This window comes from Ischnura elegans, chromosome 5 (genome assembly GCF_921293095.1).
Source record: "Ischnura elegans chromosome 5, ioIscEleg1.1, whole genome shotgun sequence".
Lineage (NCBI taxonomy): Eukaryota > Metazoa > Arthropoda > Insecta > Odonata > Coenagrionidae > Ischnura > Ischnura elegans.
Genome location: NC_060250.1, coordinates 84,518,903 through 84,544,026, shown reverse-complemented (window position 1 = coordinate 84,544,026; position 25,124 = coordinate 84,518,903). Strand labels below are relative to the sequence as shown.

General features: G+C 38.3%; 1 protein-coding gene across 18 annotated transcripts in view; it reads left to right on the top strand.

Annotated features, from left to right (window-relative positions):
- Positions 1-25,124, top strand: part of LOC124159150 — a 229,009-nt gene that overhangs the window by 195,094 nt on the left and 8,791 nt on the right. For 10 of the 18 annotated variants that reach the window (XR_006864909.1, XM_046534749.1, XM_046534754.1 and 7 more), the window contains 3 exons: positions 859-962; positions 1,764-8,934; positions 14,548-14,589. Coding sequence is in view for 17 of the 18 variants with exons in the window: in XM_046534749.1 (XP_046390705.1) it covers positions 859-962; positions 1,764-8,934; positions 14,548-14,589 (7,317 nt within the window). In the remaining variant the exon portion in view is untranslated. Of the gene's footprint in view, positions 1-858; positions 963-1,763; positions 8,935-14,547; positions 14,590-18,036; positions 18,108-25,124 lie in introns of all 18 variants that reach the window. The other 8 variants (XM_046534757.1, XM_046534758.1, XM_046534756.1 and 5 more) reach the window with 3 other exon arrangements.

Genomic DNA, 25,124 nt, shown 5'->3' with positions numbered 1-25,124 from the left:
GAATGTTAATGGTCAATTTTAACCTCATTTGAAAAAGGCCAGATTGGCGCCCATGCGATGCCACTCCACGTGACGTCACAGGGACCTAGTTTCTATACGAGTAGATATGAGTTTTATGTCGTATGAGATTACCAGTGCATGCATGAGGCACTGAGCTCTGGTAAACATATCTTAATAATCACCCATTAAAATTGCCTTAGGTGGGAAAGTTTCCTTCGTTTGATAGGGCATTAATGGATTATTAATTAATAATCCTTGTTTAAGTCTGCGCTATCTGCTAGCAGGTAGCTAGCAAGGTACTCTGCTACCTGCTAACAGCCTGCATCGTAGCGGCACTCATAGCCTCGCATCTAGGTGGCCTCAAACAGCGGCAGCCAGAACCAGACTGAGATCACACGGGCTTTTCCCAGCATTCATGCTTAGCCGTCGCGTTTCGTGTGCTTGAAATTTTTCACTTTTCCTTTAATCGCAAAAAAATATTGTCATTTAAAATCTATAAGCGTGAAATATGTACTCCAATGATGTATTTATGATCTTTCAATTTCAATTTATATCCATTTAGGGAGATTGTAAAATTTTAGAAAATCTGTGACAATGCTTGTGACATGTGGTTTCTTATTCTTTGAATTGTCATGGGTTTAGTGCAAATGAAAAATGGACTAATTATACTTACCTTAATTATGTTAACTATAGAGTATGATTTTTGGTAGAATGATTCTTCTGTGTGTGTAAAAATCTACTTGGTTTATCGATCATCAATGGCCTTACTTTTTTTATCATTATCACTTTTTGCCATGCAAGTGATTCCCTAAGCAAGCTTAAGTGAAGGTGGAGTAATGTTATTTTTTTCTGTTGCAGAAAGGGAATGAGGTCAGAGTAGGCGGAGCTCTAGTGAAGCTGAAGGAGTTGTCTGTTTTGATAAGAAGATTGACGCCTGAAGAAATAATGTTGCATACTAGGAAGTGAGTATGATCAAACACTTTTCTAATATGTATGAGGTGTAAAACTGATCCTCTTCACTAATTTTGGTGTAAAGTTTACAAAGTTCCTTTCCTTTGAAGGAATAATAAAACCATGTTTTATGTTAAATTTCTCTCTCAAATTTGTTGCACATTTAAACCTTTGTTTACAATTATGGCATTTTAAATTGTCATTCATTTCAGATTTCCATCATTAGTCACATACCTAACAATAAAATTTTCCATCCTTGATTTAGCTTCAACTCTTGTTGGTTTTCATTTGTCAATTTTTTTTACATGTGACTACATAAGTCTTTTATTTTTTCCGTGAATACCATGTGTTATTTTCCTTTACTCGGTTTACTCTTCTTTAACTTAGTTTGCTATAGCATTAGTCAATAGTAAAAACCAAATAGAGAAGATAATTGAATAGTCAAGGGATGAAAAACATAAAGTCAAGGTATGTTTTTCAAATTGTGTTTGAGTTTTATCCGGAAATGAAGTGGAAGCATATTCATTGAAATATTCTTACTAAGGGTATTTTATTCTTAAGTACAATTCCGATTCCGATGAGCCAATTCGGTTTGCTGGTTCTCGGTTCCACTGTTTAGAGCTTGGAACTGGAATGGAAGCAAAAGTAAAAAAGACTGCCTACCGAAATCATGAGATGTAAATAGTTTCTACCACATTTATTCAATTTTTGTTAAAAGTTGATATATTTTTGTATTTTTTGTGTTGTATGATATGTATTCTTTTTTTATCTTTCCTATTAGTACTCACTAAATTCTACTTATTGCTTTCCAGATCATCTAGGAAAAGAAAAGCTGACAGTCTGAAGACCACCAGAAATAAGAATCAGCCTAATAAGAAATTTCGACGTATTTGGGTGGTCAGTGATAATTCTGATGAGGACAGTGATTCTAATAGTGGTACTGCTCATGAAGTAAGCAATAATACCAACACTTCGAGTGAAAAGCAATGTGATAGTAAATCAACTCAGGATCAAGGACATTGTCCACAAGTGAAACAGGGAATGAAAAAGGACATTAAAGACTGTAAGTTGTGCAATAAAAGAGGGGGAACAATCTCAGAAAAATCTTGTTTCAAACATCGGGCTAAGAAACTTACTGGCAATCAATCTGAGAAAGGTCGTCTGACTGAGAGTGATAGACAAAGTGTAGTGAGCCAAAATAATTGTGAACTTCAATTTCGGACTAAGGTGAACAATTATTGGAGAGAATCCATTGCATCTAAGAATTCCAATGGCAAGGTTAACGGTGTGGGGAAGAATGTGGTAACCAGATCACCATCTAATGTTGACATTTCCCAAGAAATTGTGCCTAACAAGTTGGGAGTTCTCAGTAAAGGGCCAACTTTTGCTGACAGTGTTAATTTACCTGACAGACTTTTGTTAACTAATGGAGAACACAGGAAAATTCCAAAAACTAACACTTCTCATGACAGCTCTCTTCTTCATAAAGGTATAAAATCAAAAAATAGTCCACCAAAGACTGATAAAGAACCTAATGTTGGCAAAAAAGTAGTGAATGACTTGAAAAGTGTTAGTGTCCCGACAACTACGAAAAGTCCTGTTCCTGGTTCTTTGAGAGAAAACAATCCCCCTAGTTTAAGCCCAATGCGAGCTGTTGAAAATGCGCCATTATTTCCTGAAAGGGTGAACTCGAAGGAAATCTCAAGAGTTAGCCATGATAATATTTATAAGGAGTCTCATGCTACAGCTCCAGAAAAACCACCCTCAGTCGATGTTCATGATATAAAAGGAATTAATAAGAAGACTTGTAAAAATAAGGACAGTCATATAGTCAGTAGTGATAAGCTGAATTACAATGCCAGCCCAGTTAGGCAAGTGAAAAAGTCCTCTCTGCCAGGGGAAATATTACCTAAGGAGGTGCCTAATGCTAGTAGTAGCTTATCTAAACAAAATCCTGCCCCCACTTCCAAAGAAAATCCATTTGGCGAGTCAGTTTCCAACCATGATAGGGATCACAAAGTAAAAGCTAATGTTTTAGAGAAGAGCATTAAAAGTAAAGATGGTCATTGTGTTGTGAGTGATAAGTACTCAAAGCGTGCCAGTCCAGTTAGACAGCAGGAAAATGTACCAGTGCCATGTGAAAGACTTGGACCAAAGAAGACTGGTCACAGTGATATCATATCAAAAGAAACTCACTCAGCTAAGGAGAAGTTACATAGTGATTCAGTGTCAGATCCAAAAGAAAAATCTATGGGAAAAAAAAGCAAAAGTAAAGATGGTCAGTTTGTGGAAGGTAATATGATTAAAAACTGTGCTAGTCCAGTTCGATCATCAGTTTTAAGCTCACCCTCACGAAATGAAAAGAATGGGCCCAAGGAAATGGTAAAAAGTAAAAATTCTAATTCACCAAATGATATACTTAATACCTCTATGCAGGAAAAGTCACTCACTGCTCAAGATGATCATATGAAGGAGAGGTCTGGTGAAAAGATTGTGTCAGTGAAAGATGCTGATAGTACCGTTGAAGTATCCAGTAAAGTCGTTCAACTTGATAGATCATCTAAATATGCAGAAGTATGTCACAGCATTCAGGGATCACTAGGAGTGCAAATTAGTGACCACGCTTCAAATGATAAATTAGTTGTTAACAAGGAAACTGGATCTGCACCCTCTGGGAAAGAGCTACCTTGTGACTCAGACTCAAATTCTGGTAACGAGGCATTGATGAATAGCAATTGTCAAGCTGTAAATGGTAGTAGTATAGGTGAGCTCTCCAAGAAATTAGGTCCAGTGGCAGACAGCACAGAATCTGCAGATGCTTCAGGGGTGCTAAGTGATGAAGCGTCTACCAGGAAAGACGTCTCTCCCGAGGAAAGCATTCTTTCCAAGGCTGAATCCAAGCAGAGTCACACAAATGCTGAAAAGGTACGACATATACCAAGATCCTGTGCAGTAAAGGGTATTGAAAACACAACTCCAAACGTGCAAGAGGCAAGATCTGCAGCTACCAAGGAATCAGTGCTTATGGATTCAAAATGCGTATCAGTGAAAGATTTGAATCCCATATCAAACGAAGAGAGTAAACCAAAGAAGAAACACCCTACCCAGAACTTGAAGCCTAAAGATGCTCCTGTGGTTCATCAGATTTCCAATCCTACTCAAGTGTCAGACAGAATTGAGGTAGTTGGATCTGCTTCAGGAATGCAATCGGTACAGAGTGATGAAACATCAACTGGCGGTGATGCATCTCCTAAAGACAACATTGTTCCTAATGCTGGTTTCAAGCAGAGCCATACAAATGCTGAGAAAGTACGACACTTACCTAGAACCTCCGCAATGCTCTCAGTTTCTTCTCAAGGTAAACAAACTTCAGAAGTAACTACCACTGGACCTCACCAAGGTGTAAAAGATACCTGCAGAAGAGAAAAAGACAAATGTAAAATTGCAAGTACCCATAGTGAGAAATCTCATCTGGCATCTAAGATTGAGAAAGGTCAAAGACGGTTGTCTAAGAGTAGAAGGCTTTCAGCAGAGATGCACATTCCTGGAAGTACTGTTGATCCCAAGGTTTTGAAGCATTCTGTGCCATCTATCAAAAGTAATGAAATGGAGATATCTAAAAAATCTCAACCTCTATCTACTCTGAACCAGGAAATGGGAAAGTCGCCAATCAGAGAAAATGAAATAATTGTCTTAAAGAGCAGTTTGATTGAGAAGTCTGGTTGCTCATCCAACCAGAAAACTGTAAGTTCTTCTGCCATTGAAGCTGATAATGTTGACCAGTTAATGGCCCAGTATGAGACGTTGGTGAAGCATGACTCTACACTATTGGTAGATAGGAAAAGTGACCGAAAACTGAACCAGAAAAAGCTAAGAAATATATTTGGTGAGGACCATCTGATAGAAGACTCCGAATGTATATTGAAGTCAAGCATAATGGGTGAGGGCCAGCCCATGAGTTCTCCTGCCTTCAATATTACTGACCTGTCATCCTCTAGTTCTTTTCTTGAACCATCACTTCAGAAGTCAGATTTTACTGCTTCTGCTATCTCTGAATCGTCAAACAATGCCAACAAAAGGAGGAAAAATATTGATGAGTCAAAAAGTGTTTCGAAGAAGAGAAAGCTTAGCATTGTTAGAAGCAGGAATGCTGAAGGGAAATCGAGGAGGCACTCTCTTCAGACCTCATCTTCTTTGCCTGGGAAGAAGACCGTTGGGAAAGGTAGAAGTAATCTTGGCAGAGCAGTTTCATGCATTGAAACAAGCCATAGGGATGCGAGCTTTGAGAGAAGTCCGGAGGAAAGTAATTCTTCAACTTCAACTAGCAATTCAAATGTGGACCTTGGCACTTGCAGGCGTGTGTCACTGATTTGTAGTGATGTGGGGAAGATGAGTCAAGAGGAAGGTGAGGAGGCATTTGTAGATGGTGGCAATGCTACTTTATGTCCACCGCAAGGGGTTTCTGGAATGGAAGAAGAGGCTGCTGCAGCTGAAAATTCCAGTGGTGAAGATTCTGATGTCATCTGCCTTGACATTCAGTTGAAAGAAGAAGGTAGTAGGTTGGAGGACATAGAAGAGAAAGTTGATCCATTTAACCCTGAATCATGCCCATCACGTGTGCTGGACCAAATAGTGATGAGCTCACCAAGGACTGCACCAGTGGAAGATGGCTCTGAAGCTGATTTGGAAAATTATGTTGACCTATCAAGCATTGTAACTCAAGTTGAAGCAGATTCAGGGTCTGGTGTGGAATTGATTACGGAAGATGATGATTTGTTTGACAATGGAATAATTCTGTGTGATCCGCTTATAATAGAACAAAAATTGGAAGAGCTGGAGGAGGAGGTTAAGCGGAAGGAAGAAGAAATGCAGCAAGCCAAAGCCAAGAAGGCAAAAATGTTTAGAGTTTGGGAAAAGGCATTAAGCATATCATGCATAAGTGCTTTAGGTATTTCCTCATGCACAACTGAGCATGAGGAAACCAACAAGGTGAAAAAAGAGCATGATGGTCAAGATGATCTCCCTGAAACCCCTCTATCAGAGACATCTCAGGATTGTGATGTGTCTGATGTAAAAGATGAGTTTGATAGGAATAGTACAGTTTCCACTGAAATTTGTGAATCGCCTCGTGACCCTGAGGAACTTTTACAGTTAAGTGACAGTGGAGAAAATGGAAGCGTGGATGGGTCAAATTTGGGAAACAATGTAGACCCCTCAGTCGAAGGCTTGGCACCTTCCGTGAGCACCGTTGTGGTGGAACCTGCTGTGAATAATTTAAGGCACACTCTTGATGGTAGGGTGGAGCATTCTGTGAATACTGTTGCTGTGGATAAATCAGCTGTTGTTACAGTGAATCCTGAGGGTGAAACGCAATTAAGTGCACAAGGCTTTTTGCGTGGCATTACTTGTATTCATGATTCTGGTGATCAAGAAGCTCAAGCTTCAGCTATTGGAACATCTTTGTCATCGGAGTTGACTGATTCCAGAATTGGGGAAAATAATGAAAACAGGAATGATAGTGTGGGAGGGATGACACCAAGGAGGGAAGAACGTATCCGTGTTCGGGGACTAAGTGATTTGTTAGCTATTCCACCTTCACAGCCTTCAATGTCTCAAAACAATCTGGCCACTCCTCAGGAGCCACCATCTCAGGATGATCCTACTGTGGGCACTGCAAGAGAAACAATCAATCCTGCTGATAGAGTAGTAAGGGACTCTTTTAAAGGAGAGAAATATTACAATGATTTCAAAGATCTTCAGGCAATTTTAGCTGAATTAGGCTCTGCACTCATGGCTGTTATTCAATCCCGAAACACTCCTCATGTAAATGTAATGCGTAACAATTTTGGGGTGAAACTCAGAGCTCACACAGGTGAAATATGTCGCAATATTCCCGATGTGGTCCATAATTTTCAGTACAGTGAAGAAGGTGCTTTTGCCAGTTTCCTTTACTTTCAAGTAAGTTTTTTGATGCCTCATCACAGGGATTCTTTCACCCTTGATCACATGAAATTGCTAATGAAGTATGTTTTTCATCAGTTTGTTAGATGTTGGGAAGTTAAAACTAGACAGGCAATTGCTGTTTTTTATTCAAAACTGTATGAAAGAATGGGAATGGGGACTATAAATCTCATGCCAGATAATAGCAATGCTACTCCAGTGGGGCAAAATGGAAATCGGGTTGTGGGACCAAACAATAGTCAGTCTGTGACTTCAGACAATAATATGTTATCCAATCCCCAATCTAGCTCAACAGCCCCCTCGTGTGAACCTGCAACTGTTCCACTTGCTACTTCTCATCAAAATTTGCCTGCATGTACAATGCCTATCAGAAACCAGCAACCACCTGCTCATTTGGTGAATAATGACTGTGGGAATTTTCAGTCTAGGGTTAATTTTTCATCAGCCTCAGACCAGAGGATCAACCCTAATCCACCTGATGTCAACCATCTTCGTACAGCAATGCAAGCTGACTCCACTCATGGCGTAGGTAATGTCCCCAATGTGTCTGTGAACCCTAATCATCAGCTAAGAGGAGATCCTGTATTTGTTCCAGTAGTTCACCGAATCCCAGGAACCCCCTCAGGTGTGTCTGGTGTGGTCAGTGGTGAGATATCTAATGTAAGTCAGTCCAGAGTTGTTTGTCGGCAGGTGAGTCACATGAACATGGCTGCGGGGCAATTAAATACCAGCCATAGAAATTCTTTGGCTAGGCAGAATTCTAATGTGCAGAACTGTATTAATTTGCCTCAGCCATTTCAACTCAGCCACATAAATCCAACTGTGAATGGCCAGTTTTCCAACTCTGCTCACGTGCAGACTGGTGCATCGGCATTAGAGAATCTCCTTAGGAATCCATTGCCTACTCAGCAAAATACAGCTGCTACTATTTGTGTGAATAATAATGCTGGTGCCACACAGGTTTCAATGCCTAGTAGCAATCGTGTACAGCATCGTAGGCCCTCACTCCCAGTTGAGATGGTTCGCAACCAGGATTCAGTTCAAAACCAGCCTCGTCAAGGTGATCCCCCACCACGCTATTTTGCGCCCAGGCCTGGTGAGGTTTTGTCGGCTAATCCTATTCATGTCCCAGGAAATGTGGGTCAAAGAACTCCACTTCACACTTCTCAGTGTGGTTATCAACCTCATCAATCCAGGGTGAATGCAGAATACCATCCCATAAATCCAAGCAATCAAGGCACACACAATCATTTTGCCCAGAGGCAGATGCCTAGAAGTGATATGTTGGTAGTTATCAACTCTCAAAGTAACAATCATCCATCCATGCCGTATTTCCCCAGTCCATCTCATAATGGAAGTGCTAATAGTTCTAGATCATTAGTTGTGCATCCCCAGGACACAGTGAGTTCAATGCCACCTGCTTCTAATGCTCCTCTATCAACAGTCTCACAAAACAGTGGGACTGAGGGAGTATCCGGGCAGAGTACTTCTATGGGATGGAATGCACTACAGCAGCAGGTTTCTCATCCTAGCATGTACTCTAATAATCTGGTTGCTGAGATATCAGGTAGTACTGTGGTGAATCACAGCGTTATGATGTCTAATAGCGTTGACGGGGCTGTGAGAAATGTGTCGCAGGTTACAAGTCATTCAGTTTTCCAGCAAGGAACTCGTGTTCAACATCCGCAGCCAGGACATCCAGCAGACATCCAGCCATTGATGGGGCAGGCAGTCACTCGTCAAAGTGCGGATGTCCCCACCAAACACACCTCTACAGTATTACATGCAGCTCCTCATCAAATGAATCCGGGGGCTAGTCCTTATCACTCACCCTCTTCATATGCACCGCAGCAACATAATGCGGGGATGATGGGAGTGAGCCACCAGGGGTCCAGGCCCAATCAAAGTTCCTTCTTGGAGCATGCTGCAGCCTCGACTGCAAAGAGACAGACCCAGCTGCCTTCATTGACAAGTCCTGTGCTCAGAAGTTCACCAAGTGGAGTGACTGAGGACAATGACCAGGTACTCATCTCTTGTGTGGTACAGTTTTAAATTGTTACATGCATGAGTTATGTAATTGCATGTTTTGCAAGTTAATTAGTGGGAGGCATGCCGAACGATACTGCTTTTTTATGCTCTACAACTTAAATGAAACATATATGACATACATATTGACTTACAGCTCTTACCAGTATTTTCTATTATGATAATTGCTCATTGTGTGCGTAAGGCTTCAGTCATGGTGCTAATTGCGGTTACAAATCAGGTGTTAACTGTGATCCTAATTGTTCGCATTGAGCTTCAAGCCCTACATCATCAACAATCATCAATCCTGAGATTGGCTTGATGCAGATCTCCACTCATTTCTCTTATCGGCTAATTTGTTAACATTTACATTATTCTTATGCTTTACATTCTAAATTACCTGCTCTATGTATCTAGTGTGTGGCATACTCCTGCCTTTCTTCCCTTCCACCAGTCCTTCAAGGATAATTTTAATAATTTATTGTCTCTCACAATGTGCCAGACATTAATTGACCCATCTTCTACTCGCAGTTTTCATAAGACTCCCCTCCTAGTTATCTTAGAACTATGACATTATTCTCACGATCAAGTCATTTGATCATCATTCTTCCATAACTAATCTCAGATGCTTACTACCTTGATTTCTCCACTGCTGTCATTGTCCATGCCTAACTGTCATAAAGAGCATGCCCCAAACATAAGTTCTAATAAATTGCATTCTGACTTCAATACTTGTTTCTAATTTTTTTTATGTTTCTCCCTGTAAAGACTTTTTGAGGAATAATTTCTTTGCTAGGGCTATTCTACTGACTATTTCCTTCTCACTTCGTCCATCATTGGTCACTTGGCTATCAAGCAGTGGCGGCTGGTGAACTTTTATTTCGGGGGTTCAACCGGGAGGTGCGGGTAGTCTACCTTCCAACCATAGAGGGAGAATCCCAGGATTTTATATTTTTAAAGCTTAAAAAACTATTTGAAAGCTATTTTGATCCCAATTTGGTTGCTTTGAAAAATATTTAGTTATTTGAAAATAAGTATCTACAATTATATTTTTATGCAATTAATTTAGTTTACTATGGATTGTCGTTTTATAAAAGTTGTACAATGGAAAAGGAAAAATAAGGAATGATATTATTTTATTTAAGTTTTTGTGAATTCACTAGCAGCCTACAAATGCTTGCATATTGAAATATTTTATGCTTAGTTTTTAATGGTAATAGAACCCCAGCATATTTAATTTGATGTACAGACGATTTAGGCAATTGCAAATTCACAAACACCTATATGAGGCAGGCTCAATGGCGTCTCCCCCCAGAGATTTTTCCTCGCAGGGACATCATGAAATAAAGAAGTTGCATGAAATTTGATATTTTTTAAACTCGAATCACCAACCTCTCAAAATGACACTTTCCCATCCTCACTCTCGAAAGCTGAGCCGAGAGTTGAGATTCTTGCTGTAATCAGAATATCAAGTTGCAATTAATACTTTGGCAATTTTTTTACAATTGTATATTTTCACTAATAAAATCGTACAGCTACAGATATTCTACACAGTTAAGTTACATTCATTGTTAAAATGAGACTTAAACCACACTAATTTTAATAAGAACCTTTAAGCGACTCCTGCAGTTGTTGTATGTTTAAACATGAAGTCCATTCTTCTCTCCTTTTTTGCGGCAAAATGGTCAATCACCTTCTCATTAAAGTGCACTATTTTGCGGGCCATCTGTTTTTCAATTGACATCATGGTAAGTGCTGTAAGCCGGTCTTCGTCCATTGTGCTTCTGAGGAAGGTTTTAATTCTTTTCAGACATGAAAAACAACGTTCTGCTTCTGCCGTTGTCATTGGTATTGTGATCAGTGCTTTTAGCAGTTTCACCGTTTCACTGAAACGTTCTTCTAAATTGTTTTCAAGAAGGAATGACAGCAAATGAGTGGCCTTCTCAACTTCTTTAAAATCTTCCCTGCTGTAAATAAGCTGAAGCTCGCATCTCAGTTTATTTTTGTCAAGAAAACCAAATGATTCTATTGTCGTGTTTAGGATATCATCAGGAAACCTTTTTCTATAGCCGGACATATTTTCGTTGTCAAACAAGTTTGCTGCAACTAGATGACCAGTGAATTCGAATCTGCGTTCTGCCTCTGCTGCTATAGCGTCACAAACTTCCTTGGCAGCTGCATTTCGCAATGTTTGCCAGTTTTCGACCTTATTTCTCTTTGGTCTAGGCTCTGCTGATTCATCTGCTGTGGCCAGGCTTTCCTTACTCTCCCTTACTTTCTGTATTTCTCTTTTGAAAGAGGAAATTGCTTCCTTTGCCCAAACAGGGTTTATATTTTTCTTTTGCAGTGAGCTATACAAAATATCTACATGAGGCATAACCTTTGAAAAGAATTCGAGCCAGTATTTAAACTCTGGTTGCTGCAGTTTCAGTTTAAGTCCTTGAGCTTTATTCAAAGTAGAAGTCATTTTGCTTGTTTCTTAAATTTTTTCAAAGCATTCTATTAATTCTTGAATATTTTGGTGAACTACTAATACGGATCTTAAATTGTAGTTCCATCTTGTTGAAGAGCCAGAAGGAAGTCCAACCAACTAGGTACTATACAACCAAGTGTTTTCCAACTATTTCATCCAAAATGTCAGTTCTCTGTGAGAACTGGCTAAAAAGGTACACACCTCTTGAAGATTTGCAAAAAATACCCTCACTTCTTTGTTTTGACTTGTTGCTTGAACCATGACCAAGTTGAGCTGGTGCGCGTAGCAATGTAAAAAGTGTGCATTTGGATACTCCGCCTTGACACGTGTCTGAACACCATTGAATTGGCCACTCATTACATTTGTACCATCATAGCTTTGTGAGATAAGTTTGTTTTTGGCATCTCCTAGCACTTCCACGAGAACATGTTTTATGCAGGCGAATAATGTTTCAGCATCATGATGTTTAGGGTTTAGAAATGTCCAAAATCTCTCGATAGGCAACCCACTTTTGAGAACAGAGCGAAACACTACAACCATCTGAGCTTTAGCAGACACATCTGTAGTTTCATCAGCTATCACAGACACAAAATCTGCTGAGCGAATTTCTTCAAGAATATGTAGTTTGCAGACGTGCAGCATACAATCTAACAGGTCTTTTTTAATTTCCTTGGACGTACCTTTAAAAACAGTGGCAACTTCCAGGTGTGATTTCAAAATAGTGTCTAATGTAGCTGAGAAATTCACTAATCCTTTGAAAATACCGGGGTTATTGGAGCCATCTCTTTCATTATGTCCACGCAAAGCTAGTTCAAACTCTCCACAAAATCGAATACAATCAATTATTTTTGAAAGGACATACCGATTTTTCCTGACTTGGTCGTTATTTTTCTCAACATTAAGCCTAAAAGTTTCACTGAGTTGTTGCCTTATTTCAGTGCGATCTAAGATGGATAAATAAAAGCAGGCATTCTTATGATACAAAGATGTTTCATGTTTTTTATTTTCTGGGTAAGATGACTCAAGTCTGAAACTCCAGTAGTTGTCCATGTTGTGTCCTTTCCTTTATAAAATAGAAGACACTGGAAGCAAAAGAATCTATTGGTTACTTCACATCCACAAATCCACGAATTTCTATCATACAGATGGGACTTGAATATACGAGTGTAGTTTTTGCCTCGAGAACTTTGCTGTAGACGAATGTCCAAAGGCGGCGTCGGTCTGCCTAGTGCTTTGATTGCACATTTTTGCTCAAGAGTTAGGGCACAAAAGTTACTACTAAGTAATGATGCAACACTGTTCATCCTTGACATGTTTCGAAGCTCTAAGCTCACACTATACAGTCGCTCACAATCAACTGAAATAATTTACAATCCACGATGACACATTCAGTAGGGTGAAACACTATTCGTGATACTGACCAATACTGACTGACAGAGACGTAACTTAAAAATTGTAGTAAACAAATGAGTTGCAGCGATATCGTGCGCCAGCTGTTGACAGCGCTGTGCACACTTATCCGCGCGCATTAAAATCAGCTTCAAATATCGCCACTTGCGACGCTAACGAGCAACGGTATCCAGTCTTCTATTTATGAAGTGAGGGAGTGGTGCTGAGAATCCAATGCAGAGGACTCTGACGAAGAGTAATATAGAGAAAGAGTAGCGTCGAGAACAGCCATTCAGAGGACTCTGAATACCGTTGCTTGTCAGCGCCTCGAGTGGCGATTTTTGAAGCTGATTTTAATGCGCGCGGAGCGAAAACAATTCTAGCGGCGGACATGAGAAACCTCTTGTTGTGCAGTTTACGGGAATTGGCAGACTCGTGAACCTCGGGAACGATCGGCTATTCTCGGGGACCCGCCATCGGGGACACGTTCGGTTACTCTCGGGAGAAGTCGGTTGTCGCTGCACTGTCTTCGCAGCTCCGAGACCATGTTATTCCACCGCAAGCCCCCCTCCCTCCGCCAACCTCGCGCCTAAGTCAGGAGGTTCATCCTTCCTACTGAACTCAGCACAGCAGTCGACAATTGTAGAGCTCACGCGCGGTAACTTCAGCCCTGTTTCAACAATTTTGAAACGTATTTAATGAAATTTTCCAAGATAAATCTTACAATTCCGTTTCCGTGTAGGTAAATGTCAAAGCAGCAATTTATTTTGGGGGTTCACTGAACCAGTGAACCTATAGCACTAGCCGCCACTGCTATCAAGTGCTTTTTTTTATTTATTGCCTTCTCAACAAACTCGTTGAAAGTTCCAGGGAACAGACTATACCCTTGTCTCACTCCGTGCTTCTTTGCAGCTGGATCCACATTTAATCTCGGCTACTTGGTTTTAATTTAAATTGTTGGTAATTCTCCAGTCATCATAAAACACTAAATGCTGGTTCATTACTTCCAGGATTCATTGCATTATAATCCACATTTTTAAAGCCTTTTTAAGTCCTCTAATACAATGAATGTAGGTTTGTTCTTCTCTATTCTCTTCCCTACATGCAGCCAAGAGCCTTCTTATGCCTTTTTTTCTTAAATCTGATTGTCTTCATCCATGAACTCCTGCTTTCTGCTCCATTCTCCTTTAGATAATTGTTGTTAACATCTGCCACATGAGCTGTGAGCCTAATGCTCCCAAAGTATTTAAAATGTTTCTGCTCTCGTCTTTTTGGTAATAGGAATTATGATGATGCAAGCCCTTATGGATGAAAAAATAAGTCACTCTGTGGGTACTCAAGAGGTAAAATGAATAAAAACTTGTATTTCAAAATCATAAATTTTCTTTTCTCAGGACAGTAAAATCTGTAATGCAATGATTGGATATGAAAATAATCTTAAATTATAATTGTGGCTGCATTATTTGTTCTATGTTCAATTTTATTCATTATTTTAAGTTATAATTAATGGCTGGTAACAATTTTGCATTTAAAAAGTAGTCAAGCAGCAACATGTATACACATGAAGTGTTTGTTCCACGATTTCATTTATATTAAGGAACTAACCATTAATATTTCCATATTGATAAATAATTTCTTTATTTTGTGGTGGGTTCTAGCCTTCATTATGCAGTATATACTTACATGTTTTGAATTCTTTGGGCTGTGGTTTTGATTGCATGGTAACCTATACGTCTTAATTTCAACAGGCCAGAACTGTAATAGTTCGTGTCGGGAATGTAGAGGATGAGGTAAGTTGTTTTTACTTATTTTTTTGGCTAGAATTCTCATTGTTGTTATTGTTCAATTCCATTCCTATCTTATTTTCTTAGATCTTTAGCCCCTAGCACTGAAAGGATGAGTGTAGCTCGTCATGAACTTCTGGTGCCAAATTGCACAATGATGAGTGTAGCTAGTCATCAGATTTCTAAATTTTATCACCACTTAGGGGAACAGTATGAATATTTTAAAAGTTTAGCCGAATTAAAACATCCACCATTTTCATAAAAAAACGTGAAACATTTCTTGAAATATGATGCGTGATTTTTCGCCATATTTAGCTGACATTCTAAAGCAGTGGCCTTGTGCCTGACCCTGTGATGAGCTTGGAAAGAATTCACGAATACCAAATGCTAATCTTGCAGATGAATCCTTAACCATTTTGATGGTTGGATTTAAAAATATTTATTCTGTCAAACATATGTTTCCGGTATAGTATTGTGGAAACCTTCCAGCATAAGTGAGAGGCATTTTGCAAATCCCTCGTAAACCATTACATATTTGTTTTTCTTCTTATTTCGATGCGATGATTTGGTGGCTTGGTCATGGTGAAATGGGTAAACTTATTCTGCTTCATGATGGGTACATAGTAGAGACTATGAATAAGAAAAGGTATAAAGCATACATGTCGTAACATGCATGTATGTATGTAATTGACATTGTAGAAAAATGAAAAATAATATTTTAAGTTTTTTCTTTCTTATTTTAATGGCTTGAAAGCAGTGGAAAATCTAGAAATTTCATGCCTTTTTAGGTCATATTTTTTATTCATCTAAACATCTTACAGTAATTTCCACTGTCTTAACCCGCTATTCCAACGATCAAATCGTTGGATTTTACGTATTTATAGTAAAATCTTTCAAAATTGTTGCCACAATAAAGTACGGTATCTCCAGTTGTAGGCCCTGGTCACTCTTATAGCGGCGAGAGTTTTTCCCTATCCCACCCTTCCATCCCTATCCCTAAGGTGTTGATGGGCTCCTATTGTGGCGGCGTCTCCATCCTTTTTCCTTCCCGTTCCACTCCCCTCCGCGGAAGTTCAGGTGTATCAGTTATATTACTGGGTCCCGGCTCCGGTTTGTTTTATCCTTCAAAGAAAACCCCCCTTGGGTTCTCATTCTTGTCTTAACCCGCTAGACCCTTTTTGACAATGTAATCATTTTACCCCACACTAATGTTACATTAGGAGTCTATAAACTGTTGGAGGATTGAGTCCAGTAGGCTATGGGTGTCATATGCATTAAAATAACTGGATAAGTGCAACAACCATTTCTTTCAATTTGTCAAACTCTTTATCACATCGGAATCGGAATTGAATTTATTCGGAATAATTAACTATCACATGGAATAGTTCAAAAGAGATGACTTAGAAATTTGTCAGTGGATTTTCTTGGCATATGGCTTTCTCCCTTGTTGTTCTTCAATTTCTTCCATTATGTATGCATTGATAGTATAGTTAATTCTGGTTCCTCTATTTAATGGTTATGATATTCTCTAACCTCTTCTAATCTTGAAACTATATGATATTTCAGTTGGTGATCTTATTGCTAGTGCTTCAATTGAACCTTTTCCTTATTGTTCTGTTATTTGCTCATGCCGACTCAAACCGGCTGTTATTGAAATGGCTGCCTTCTCTAATTGTACTGTCATTGTCACTTGTTGTGTTTTGTTATATTTACTGAAGAGAAACACCGGAAAGCTTAAAATGTGAAGTTAAAAAGTTAAATATGAATTCAAGCCAGCTAGCTTGAGCCTACAGTGGGTTTCTGTGCTACCTGTATTGATGGAGTATGGTTTTCTAAGTCCATTTTTTGTCCATGTCATCGCCAACAGTTTGTCTTCTACCTTTAATTGGTTCCATACATCAAAAGATCTTTCAAGTATGTTCGTATGTTCTATCTTTATTTACTGGGTTTTCTGTTACAATCATCTCCTTAATCTACCTGTGATTTTGAGCTTTCTTCCTCTTCATTGTTCTCCTTTCACTGCTCTCTCTAGGGCTGTATTTAAAATCCCATTCCCTCAAAAAAAAAGTGCCTGATCCATTCCTCCTTTTTCTTCTGTATTGTTGTCAGTAGTTCTCTTTCCTCCTGAGCTCTTTCCAGAGCTTTCGTATGCCTCAATCTATTCACTCATTATGCTCTCCTCTACCTCTTCAGTACCCACATCTCAAAAACTATTACTATTTTATACATTTTTGCCTATTTAATTTACGTCCTTCATCATTTAATCTGTGAACCTCATTCCAGGGTTTCAATATTTCAATTTTCATTCTCGCTGTCTACATGCTGTGCTATGAATGTCTTCATCATATTAGTTCCTTGTTTATCCCCTCTCAGTTTAGTTAGTTTTTCCTGGAATGAAAATTCTCAAGTACAGCGTCATTCTCAAGTACAGCGCCTCAGCGTCGAAACGCGCCATACCAATAAATAATTTTCCAGTGAAAAGTTACCAGGGTTGTGTACCTTCATTTCAACATGGATTTTCACGAAGTAAGAGCCGAATCGATTGATTTCATTAGTTATTCCTCATGAACTAAGTGGAAGGCACGTTAAGGTTGTTAGTCTCTGATGATGAAGTATGTCTATAGATGGTTCCTCATTTTTCAATTACTAGCCAGGAAAGTTTCTTGAGACCTTTAATATCCAAATGGGAAAATTTTGATTAGGACGTATCATATGTTGAATATTTTCTGTTTCATAATCATTAGAATAACTTCACAAATAAATATTTAAAGAACGGACTGGCAATTTTCCATCAGGAATTTTCAATAACATTTTATCTATCTTATCTTCACCTCCCTGAAAACAGCACTTTAAAGGACTGTACCTAAGTGGATTCAAACAATGAACAAGAATGGACTATCACAATTCCCTGGATTGGTGCAACTTATCCAGGTGGGACTTGAACCCCTGACCTTCGGTTTGGGGGGCAAGGGTTTTATGCCACCGAGGCCAATAGTTTCTATGTATTTCACGTAATTCTTGTGACGTAATTTCTCACTTTGTGGAAAATGAGTTAAAATAGGTCATTATTCACTATGTTATGCCAGAAACCAATCTCTCTAATCAAAGATTCCTATGGGTTCTTCACTTCAACGGAAGCACATTAGTTTATTTTTTCATCTCTATTTTTTAAATTCTTATAGCATATGCCTTGTAAATTTGACATTATCCTTACACCTGTGGAAATAGTTTATCATGAAGGAAGATGACTCCATTTTTCATTGCTCCCATTGAGAAGGATTTATGCTAAGTAAATTCTAACTCTTTACCTTTTAGTGTACTTTTTTGATGACTATGTGCAATGGTTTAAGTATCACCTCCTGTACTGTGGTGACTTAAATTTATCTCCCTTGAGAATGGCCCCCAGTGTATGTCACAGAATTGTTCAATCATACAATATATCATTACTTACAGTTACAATCGCTGTGGGGTCCCATGCAGTTCCAGCAGTGATGTTGAAAGCTGTTCCCAAAACATGTTCAAAGGTACTCAAGATGGTGCCTAGTAAAAAAAATTCACTGATTTCTCTTAATGTCTCCACAATCATTGCTGTAGGACACGCTAAAAGCCTTATCTCCCACTTTTTCACTCTTGTAAATTTTGGACCTGTAGCTAAAGGCTTTTTTACCTGCCAAAATGCCATGGGGTTTCAGGTAGAAGGATGTTCATTTGCCTACAGTGTGCTTTTTTGTTGCTTCTGTCGCAGATGATGTCCCACATTGCAATTGACAAAAATGTCTGGTGATGGGAAAAATAGTAAGAAAGTTGTTTAATTCGTCAGAGCTTGTGCATACCTATTGCTGATCATGTAAATATCTTTGGTGGTCGGGTTCTTGGTGTGTTGACCTCTTTGTTGACCTGAAACCTCTCAAATTCTTGTGATATTGACCTTGTACTGGCAGTCTAGCCTTCAACCCAATCCTCAGTTAGTGTTTCCTGGTAGCATCTTTTGTGCAGTGTGGCATTTTATAGAATTTTAATGGGATCATGACCTTTCTGCCTATCATCCCAATTGTCAGTGGCGTATAAATAGCAATGAAAAATAGCTTTTCATGTTGTATGTACAATTCAAGCCTTTACCTCACTGAGAAGGCGCTTGATCATCAGTTTTCGTTTGCTATTGATTGTGATTGCATTTGTAGATATCCATATATTTCTGTTTTCAGTGGCGTAACTAGGAATATGCTTAGGGGGATTTGGGGGCTTGGGGGGAAGGAATGAGGAGCTTTGGGTTAGTGGGGGCAATCCCCCTTGGAAACAGGGATTTAAGGAAAAATTTTGAAAAATAGCATGCCTAAAAATGCATTTTACACCATCTTAGAATTTTAAATTTAACTTTAAGCAGACGCAGTTAGTATGTATCAAATCCAGACAAGAAATTTGAATTATTTTCTGATTTGTCTGAGGCTTTGGTGGGGGGGGGGGGGGTACATCCCCTCATCCCCCCCCCCCCATAGTTACGTCACTGTCTGTTTTTCGATTCGTCACTTACTTCTCGAGATTTTTGTGGCATAATATTAATAATCTTAGCCCATTTGCTGATATGTTGTGCCATCTTGTTCTCCTGTGGAGCAGCTCCTCAGCTGTCCTCCCTTCATTGAGAACTTTCGACATGATTCGTTGTTGTGTCTACTCTTGTAAGCAACTTGTTCACTCATTGAGTGGATCTCCCTGAACAAGATAATGAACCAGAATGCTAATGATGTCCATCTCATGAAAAGTGGACGGCATCTTGCTTTTTTTTTCATTTCAAACTTGCGATTGAATTTCTGAATGGGGAAGAATTTTCTTTCATTGCGACTTATCTAAGGATGGGAAAAGTTTCCTTCCATCTACTTTCAATGAATCCCAATTTTGGGTGTGAACCCTATTAGTTACTTAAGTATGGTGTGCAGATCACTGATATAAAAATAAGCTGTGATGCAAAATTTTTCATGTTTCTTCACAATACCCTAAATAAAGTCATTATTTGAAACTTCATATACAGTGGAACTTGGTTAGCATGTTTTACTCCTTACCACGACGATTTCTCCCGGTCCTGGTACCATCCAAGCGAAATACAGGTAAAACTATTTGGTTAGTACGCTTGACATAGTGGCGTTCTCCTGGGTAATATGCTCGATTATTTGCCATGAAGCAACCCACAATTCGTTGCCTAGTAATTTCCGAGTGTTTAAACCTCTGAATTCATTAGTTACTCAAGTATTATCAGCCATCGACCTTCTTACAGTCATCCCACATCTCTCTTCCTACGACCGTGATGCCTCCAAATGCATTTCTCGACACGAAGAGTATGAGTGTCATTACTTGACAATTATTGCGGGAGCAGACAATGCTTTGGATCGCCACGCAAAAATACTCGATCTCGGTACAAGAAATAGAAAGGAGACTACGTTGAACAATATTTTTTCAAGAATTTCAACTGTAGAATATAAAATTCTGCTTACAATAGTCTTTAAATGTCTTATTAATCGTCACATCAAAATCGTTATATTCATTGCTATGGGTTCGTTCTGAGCATGAATGAGTATGGCTGTTGCTGGGATAATGGTAAAGAAAATGTAGCTTAATTTTTATGATTTATTAAAACAACCACTTGATATAGAATAGAATATGAAATTTATTATTCCGGGACAAGTTTGTCCCTTAGGAACATATATGGTTATAAATATCATAGAGTCAGATATATTACAAGAATAAGTAGATTTACATTATATATCGATTTCACAGAATGCATCTAAATATATGACATAGTAGAATAAAAAAAAATACATATGTAATTAACAGCAAGACAAACGTATGAAGTCATAAATACATCTGATTTTATTGAATGCGACTAAATATATGACAGGGTAGAACAAAAAAATACTCAAGGTTATCGTCATTTTCCCCGAGTAATATCTGAGAAAGAAGAAATGACCCAGCCAATCTTGTCCTATTAAAACATATATGACAAATCACGGGAGAATGATGACGTTTTTAGGTAATTGTCTCTGGGAAATCTATGAATATATTGTGATTTTCGTTCACATGGTTTTTTTGGCAGTTAAGCACTAATTTTTTTGATTCTAAATGTGAAAAGAGTTCAGGAAGGTGATCCTACAAGAATTTCAGACAGTAATTTTAATTATGATTGCAATAATCCCTATTTCTATTATTTACTTCCCATGGTTTGCACAATTTCCTGGATAGCACGTTCATTTTATGTGGTCCCTTCAAAAACCTGCTAAAGAAGTTCTACTGTATTGGTATTATCTGAAAACGCCATACAAGGCCATGGCCGTTCTTTACCTCTGCCTCGATGGATATATTTCTGCCAATAATAAATAAGATGGGCCAATAAGGAGGGCCCCCTATCACCCAAGACTGTCACAGTGTGTTATTAAATTATGTTTTTATTTTTATCCAACCTGTGTAGTTAGATAATTGGTTTCTTTCATAATAGTATCGTTCTCTTCTCCTTCTAAGTTGTAACCTTCTCTTTCTATATCAAATTAATATCCTTCTTTTCAGTTTTCTTTATTTTTTGGCACACATGTTCGTTAAAAGTGATAATTCTTTATTTACTAAACTGTTGTCATTAAGGAAGATTTTCACATCTATCACAACCCACATTATGAGGAATTAATTTAAATAATTTTGAAACATGAAACAAAGTGAAGCATATTATTGGTTGCTCAAATATTCAGATTGAGTATGTAAATTAAGTCGAACAAGGATGAGTTTGTGGTAGAACTTACTGTCGCCTTAGTAAATATCAATGTTTAGAAAGGTTCAAACAATTGTATATGAATTTGCTCAATTTCTCATATAAAGTAGTGGATTTTGTCACCAACTTAGCCAGGGCATTATCAGGTTGAAGTGTAGGGTGAGCTAGGTAGGTACTTCGTGAATTTCATCGCTCTCAGGTCCATTGCAAGCAGATAGTAAATTTAAAGTTGACTTATGCAGTCATCTGTTTTTATTTTATTTTAGTTCTAGGTTATTGGCCCCAAAGCAGAACATGAAAGTGATGTTTCTTGATTAAAGCTTTCATGGCTCACATGATATATGCCAGATTTTCGTCCTGACTTTGCTGGCCATGGAGAAGTGGCCAGCATTCGGTCACGAAACGTCAGGGCAAAAATCTGATATACTGCACAGCATACACCTGTATGTCACTTTTAATGAAAAAAGGACTGCTGAAAAATGTCACACTTATGTCAGTGAATTGCCTAAACTCTCAAAAAATATTCTTATGGCAGCATTAATTGTTGTGTGGATGAAACACATTCTGCTTTTGGGGTCCTTGCTTGAAAAATAATCTCCTAGTACAGAGGAAAGTTTCTGCCAAATGTTGACCTTTTTATGCATGATTTTACTGTTAATGCAGTGCACAAAGGATGTATATATGTAGTGGTTAATAATTTTTTTGTAAGATTTTTCCTTATGTTAGATTTATTGCATGTTAATGATTGTTAGAAGTTACAATGCATGTTAGTTTCTGGAAAACAAATTTTTTTCTTATCCATTGGTTTTTTTTGGATTTATTGAAGAATTTGGAGCTGTGATGAATCATGCTAAGTTGATAAGCAATTCCTTAAATAATTTTCATAAAGTGAAGTGAATGAAATTCCAAGCTTGAGCTTTCAGTGCTTTTAATAAGACCCGCATCTGATTGGTGCTAATTTTTAACTGATAATAATATTTCATATTCTTGTACATATTGGTTTTTGCTCTTTCTTTTCTTTTAAAGTGAGCACGTTTTAAGGTAATTGTACTATGTTTGTGATTATCCTAAGGTTTTGGAAAAAGGTATTTTGAGATGTGCATGTAGGTTTGTGAATAACGGAATGCTAGTGGTGGTGTGGTTTTGCCCATTGTGAGAAGGAAATTTGTGCATAGGAAGGAAATTTGTACGTCCTAGTAACCTTGCTGATAATAGGGAAGAAGAAGCTTGGCATGTCTTGGTAAATCCTGTAGATAATCTGCCTCTTGTGATCCATTTCTAGTGTGTATGTGGTCTTGCGTAGTTGACAACTGCTGAAGATGAAAATGTTATAGGAGAATCAAATTATCTAGTAGGTGGTCTTTGATTTGATCAATATTTTTCTATTTACCAGGGCTGTGAAAATGTTGTTTTCATCATTTTGCTTCAAGGCATCAAACTTATTAGCTTACAGGAAATATTATTAGCATTTCCTGGTTTTTTATCTGTTAATTATTTTAGTGATTAAACTATTATCTGAGAATGATGAAGAAATAATATTTTATCTGAGATAGTTTTTAATATTTATACATTTTATTTGTCCCGGGCAGCTGCATTGAACTCATGGTAAGATAAAATTAAGTTTGTCTTTTCAACCAGTTTTAGTCAGTTGAGAATCAGACTGAGATGTCAGGAGGACATGGTCCTGGTGCTGGTTTGAATATTCAATCAATTACTTGTGATGTTAGAGATTTGGAAACACGTAGCAAAGAGACTAATGTAAAATTTTGCATTTTACCTTAGAAATGTGCTCCCTACAGAAGTTACAATGAATAAAGGTCTCTGGCTTGAGATATATAGATATGGGAGGGAATGGAGACAGTTAGATAGGATGAAAGGAATATGAGTGAACAGATAGTAGTGAGGACAATGTCCGATGAGGGAAAGCGGGGAAAGGGCTCTGGTTTATCAGATGTCTATTAGTGCTAAGGGAAACTTATGTATTGGTGAAATCTTAACTTGAAGCTTGTACGTAGTGGAAGGGCTCCATAGGAGCAATAAAGACACTTTGTTTCTTCCACAATATATTTAAAAAATTCCAACTGGTTTCAGCTGTTCAGCAGTTATAAAGTTCATAGAATATTCAAATATATTGGTGAGGACAGGTTTATATATGTTATTGTTGTGGAGGGGGAGTTGGTTCAGGGCTGGGATTAGTAATTTCTGAAGGGGAAGGGAGGAAACAAAGTTTGTCATGCCGGTTGTGGGGGTGGAGGTTTTGGAACGGTGATGAGTGATAAGGGGTATGGGTTGGGAAAGGCTATTTCGTTCAAAAGGTTTCCGTTCGTTGCAATCTCCCAAATTTCCAAGACATCCATCCTCCCTCCTTTACCAGTAAAATGCAGTATTTCTGGATCGAAAGTGCTTTAGTGCCCCACAGTGGCGGATCCAGGATCGGAAAAAAATTACCTTTTTATATTGTGTAAATTGGATACCCAAGGGGGGACTATAGCCTCATTGGCCCCCCCATAGATCCGCCACTGGTGCCCCATCTCAAAGAGGAGCCAGGCGAAGGCTGACGAATCATTGTGTTTTTGTAATGCTAAAGTCATGTAGTATCTCATCAGCCTTGACTTCAGCTTTTACTGTGGACTTCAATAAAAAGTAATAAATAAAGTAACTTTAAATTTAACGTATTAAATGTCCCACAAATAATATCAATGCAGCATCATCTGACATGATGTTGAATGAAATGAAATATGTGAAATTGGAAAAGTTATGTTATTTAATGTGAAGCAATTTCACCTAGTAACGCATGAAAGTATTGATTATATCATCCTTCGATAACACTACAACTCTAAAGCTTCCAACCGTGATTTCTCCAATACTCTTATCATCCATACTTCACTACCATTAGGAAGCATATTCCAAATGTAAGTCTTAATAAATTTCATTCTGACTTAATTGCTTATCTTTTAGCCTAGTAGGAGACTCCCCTTTCTGAGGAATTCCCTCTCTGCTTGGGCTATTCTACGGATTATTTTCTTTTCGCTTCATCCATCATTGGTCCCCGGACTACCCAATTGCTCTTCTTGTTATTAATTGCTTTCTCAATGAACTTGTTGAAAATTGCAGGGCACAGATCTCACCCGTGTCTCGTTCCTTGCCTAACTTCTACTTCTATCAATGAAAAACTTATGGCAGATAGTCACTATGCCATGTTAGCCCAGTGGATCTGCACTTACCTCTCAAGCTGGTGGTCTAGGTTCAAGCCTTAGATTGCTGACGCTAATTATTCTACTTAATAATTATCATAATATTTTTCTCAGTCTTCTATTATGTTCTATATGATCTAGAATGACATTCTTGACAGGTATTACCATGTACGGAATTAACTACTATTTAAGCCACTTCTCTCATCATTCTGTACCATCTCAAATGAATTATATTTTCAATTATGTGCTCAAATAAAAGGATCTCTCCCTAATGAGGAAATTGGTTCTCATTTCTGTGCTGCTAACGCTGCAAACTGATGAATGTGATTAATGAGCACACTGATCATTCCAACCATGTAATTGGTGAAGCAACTTGTGAATAGCTTTTGCCTTTATACTGTTGGCCTATGTTTTCTAGATTGCCACTCACAATCTAGGGAAGTTGCTCTTTAAATTACACTCGCATCATTTCCTCAGTATTGTTAAATCTTCTACTTCATGGTGTCCTTCTCTAATTGTTTTGAGGCGGTTTTGTGTGGTTTTCATTGGTGGTCTCATACCGTGTGATCCATCTTCTTTTTATTTTGCTGTATCCCTCT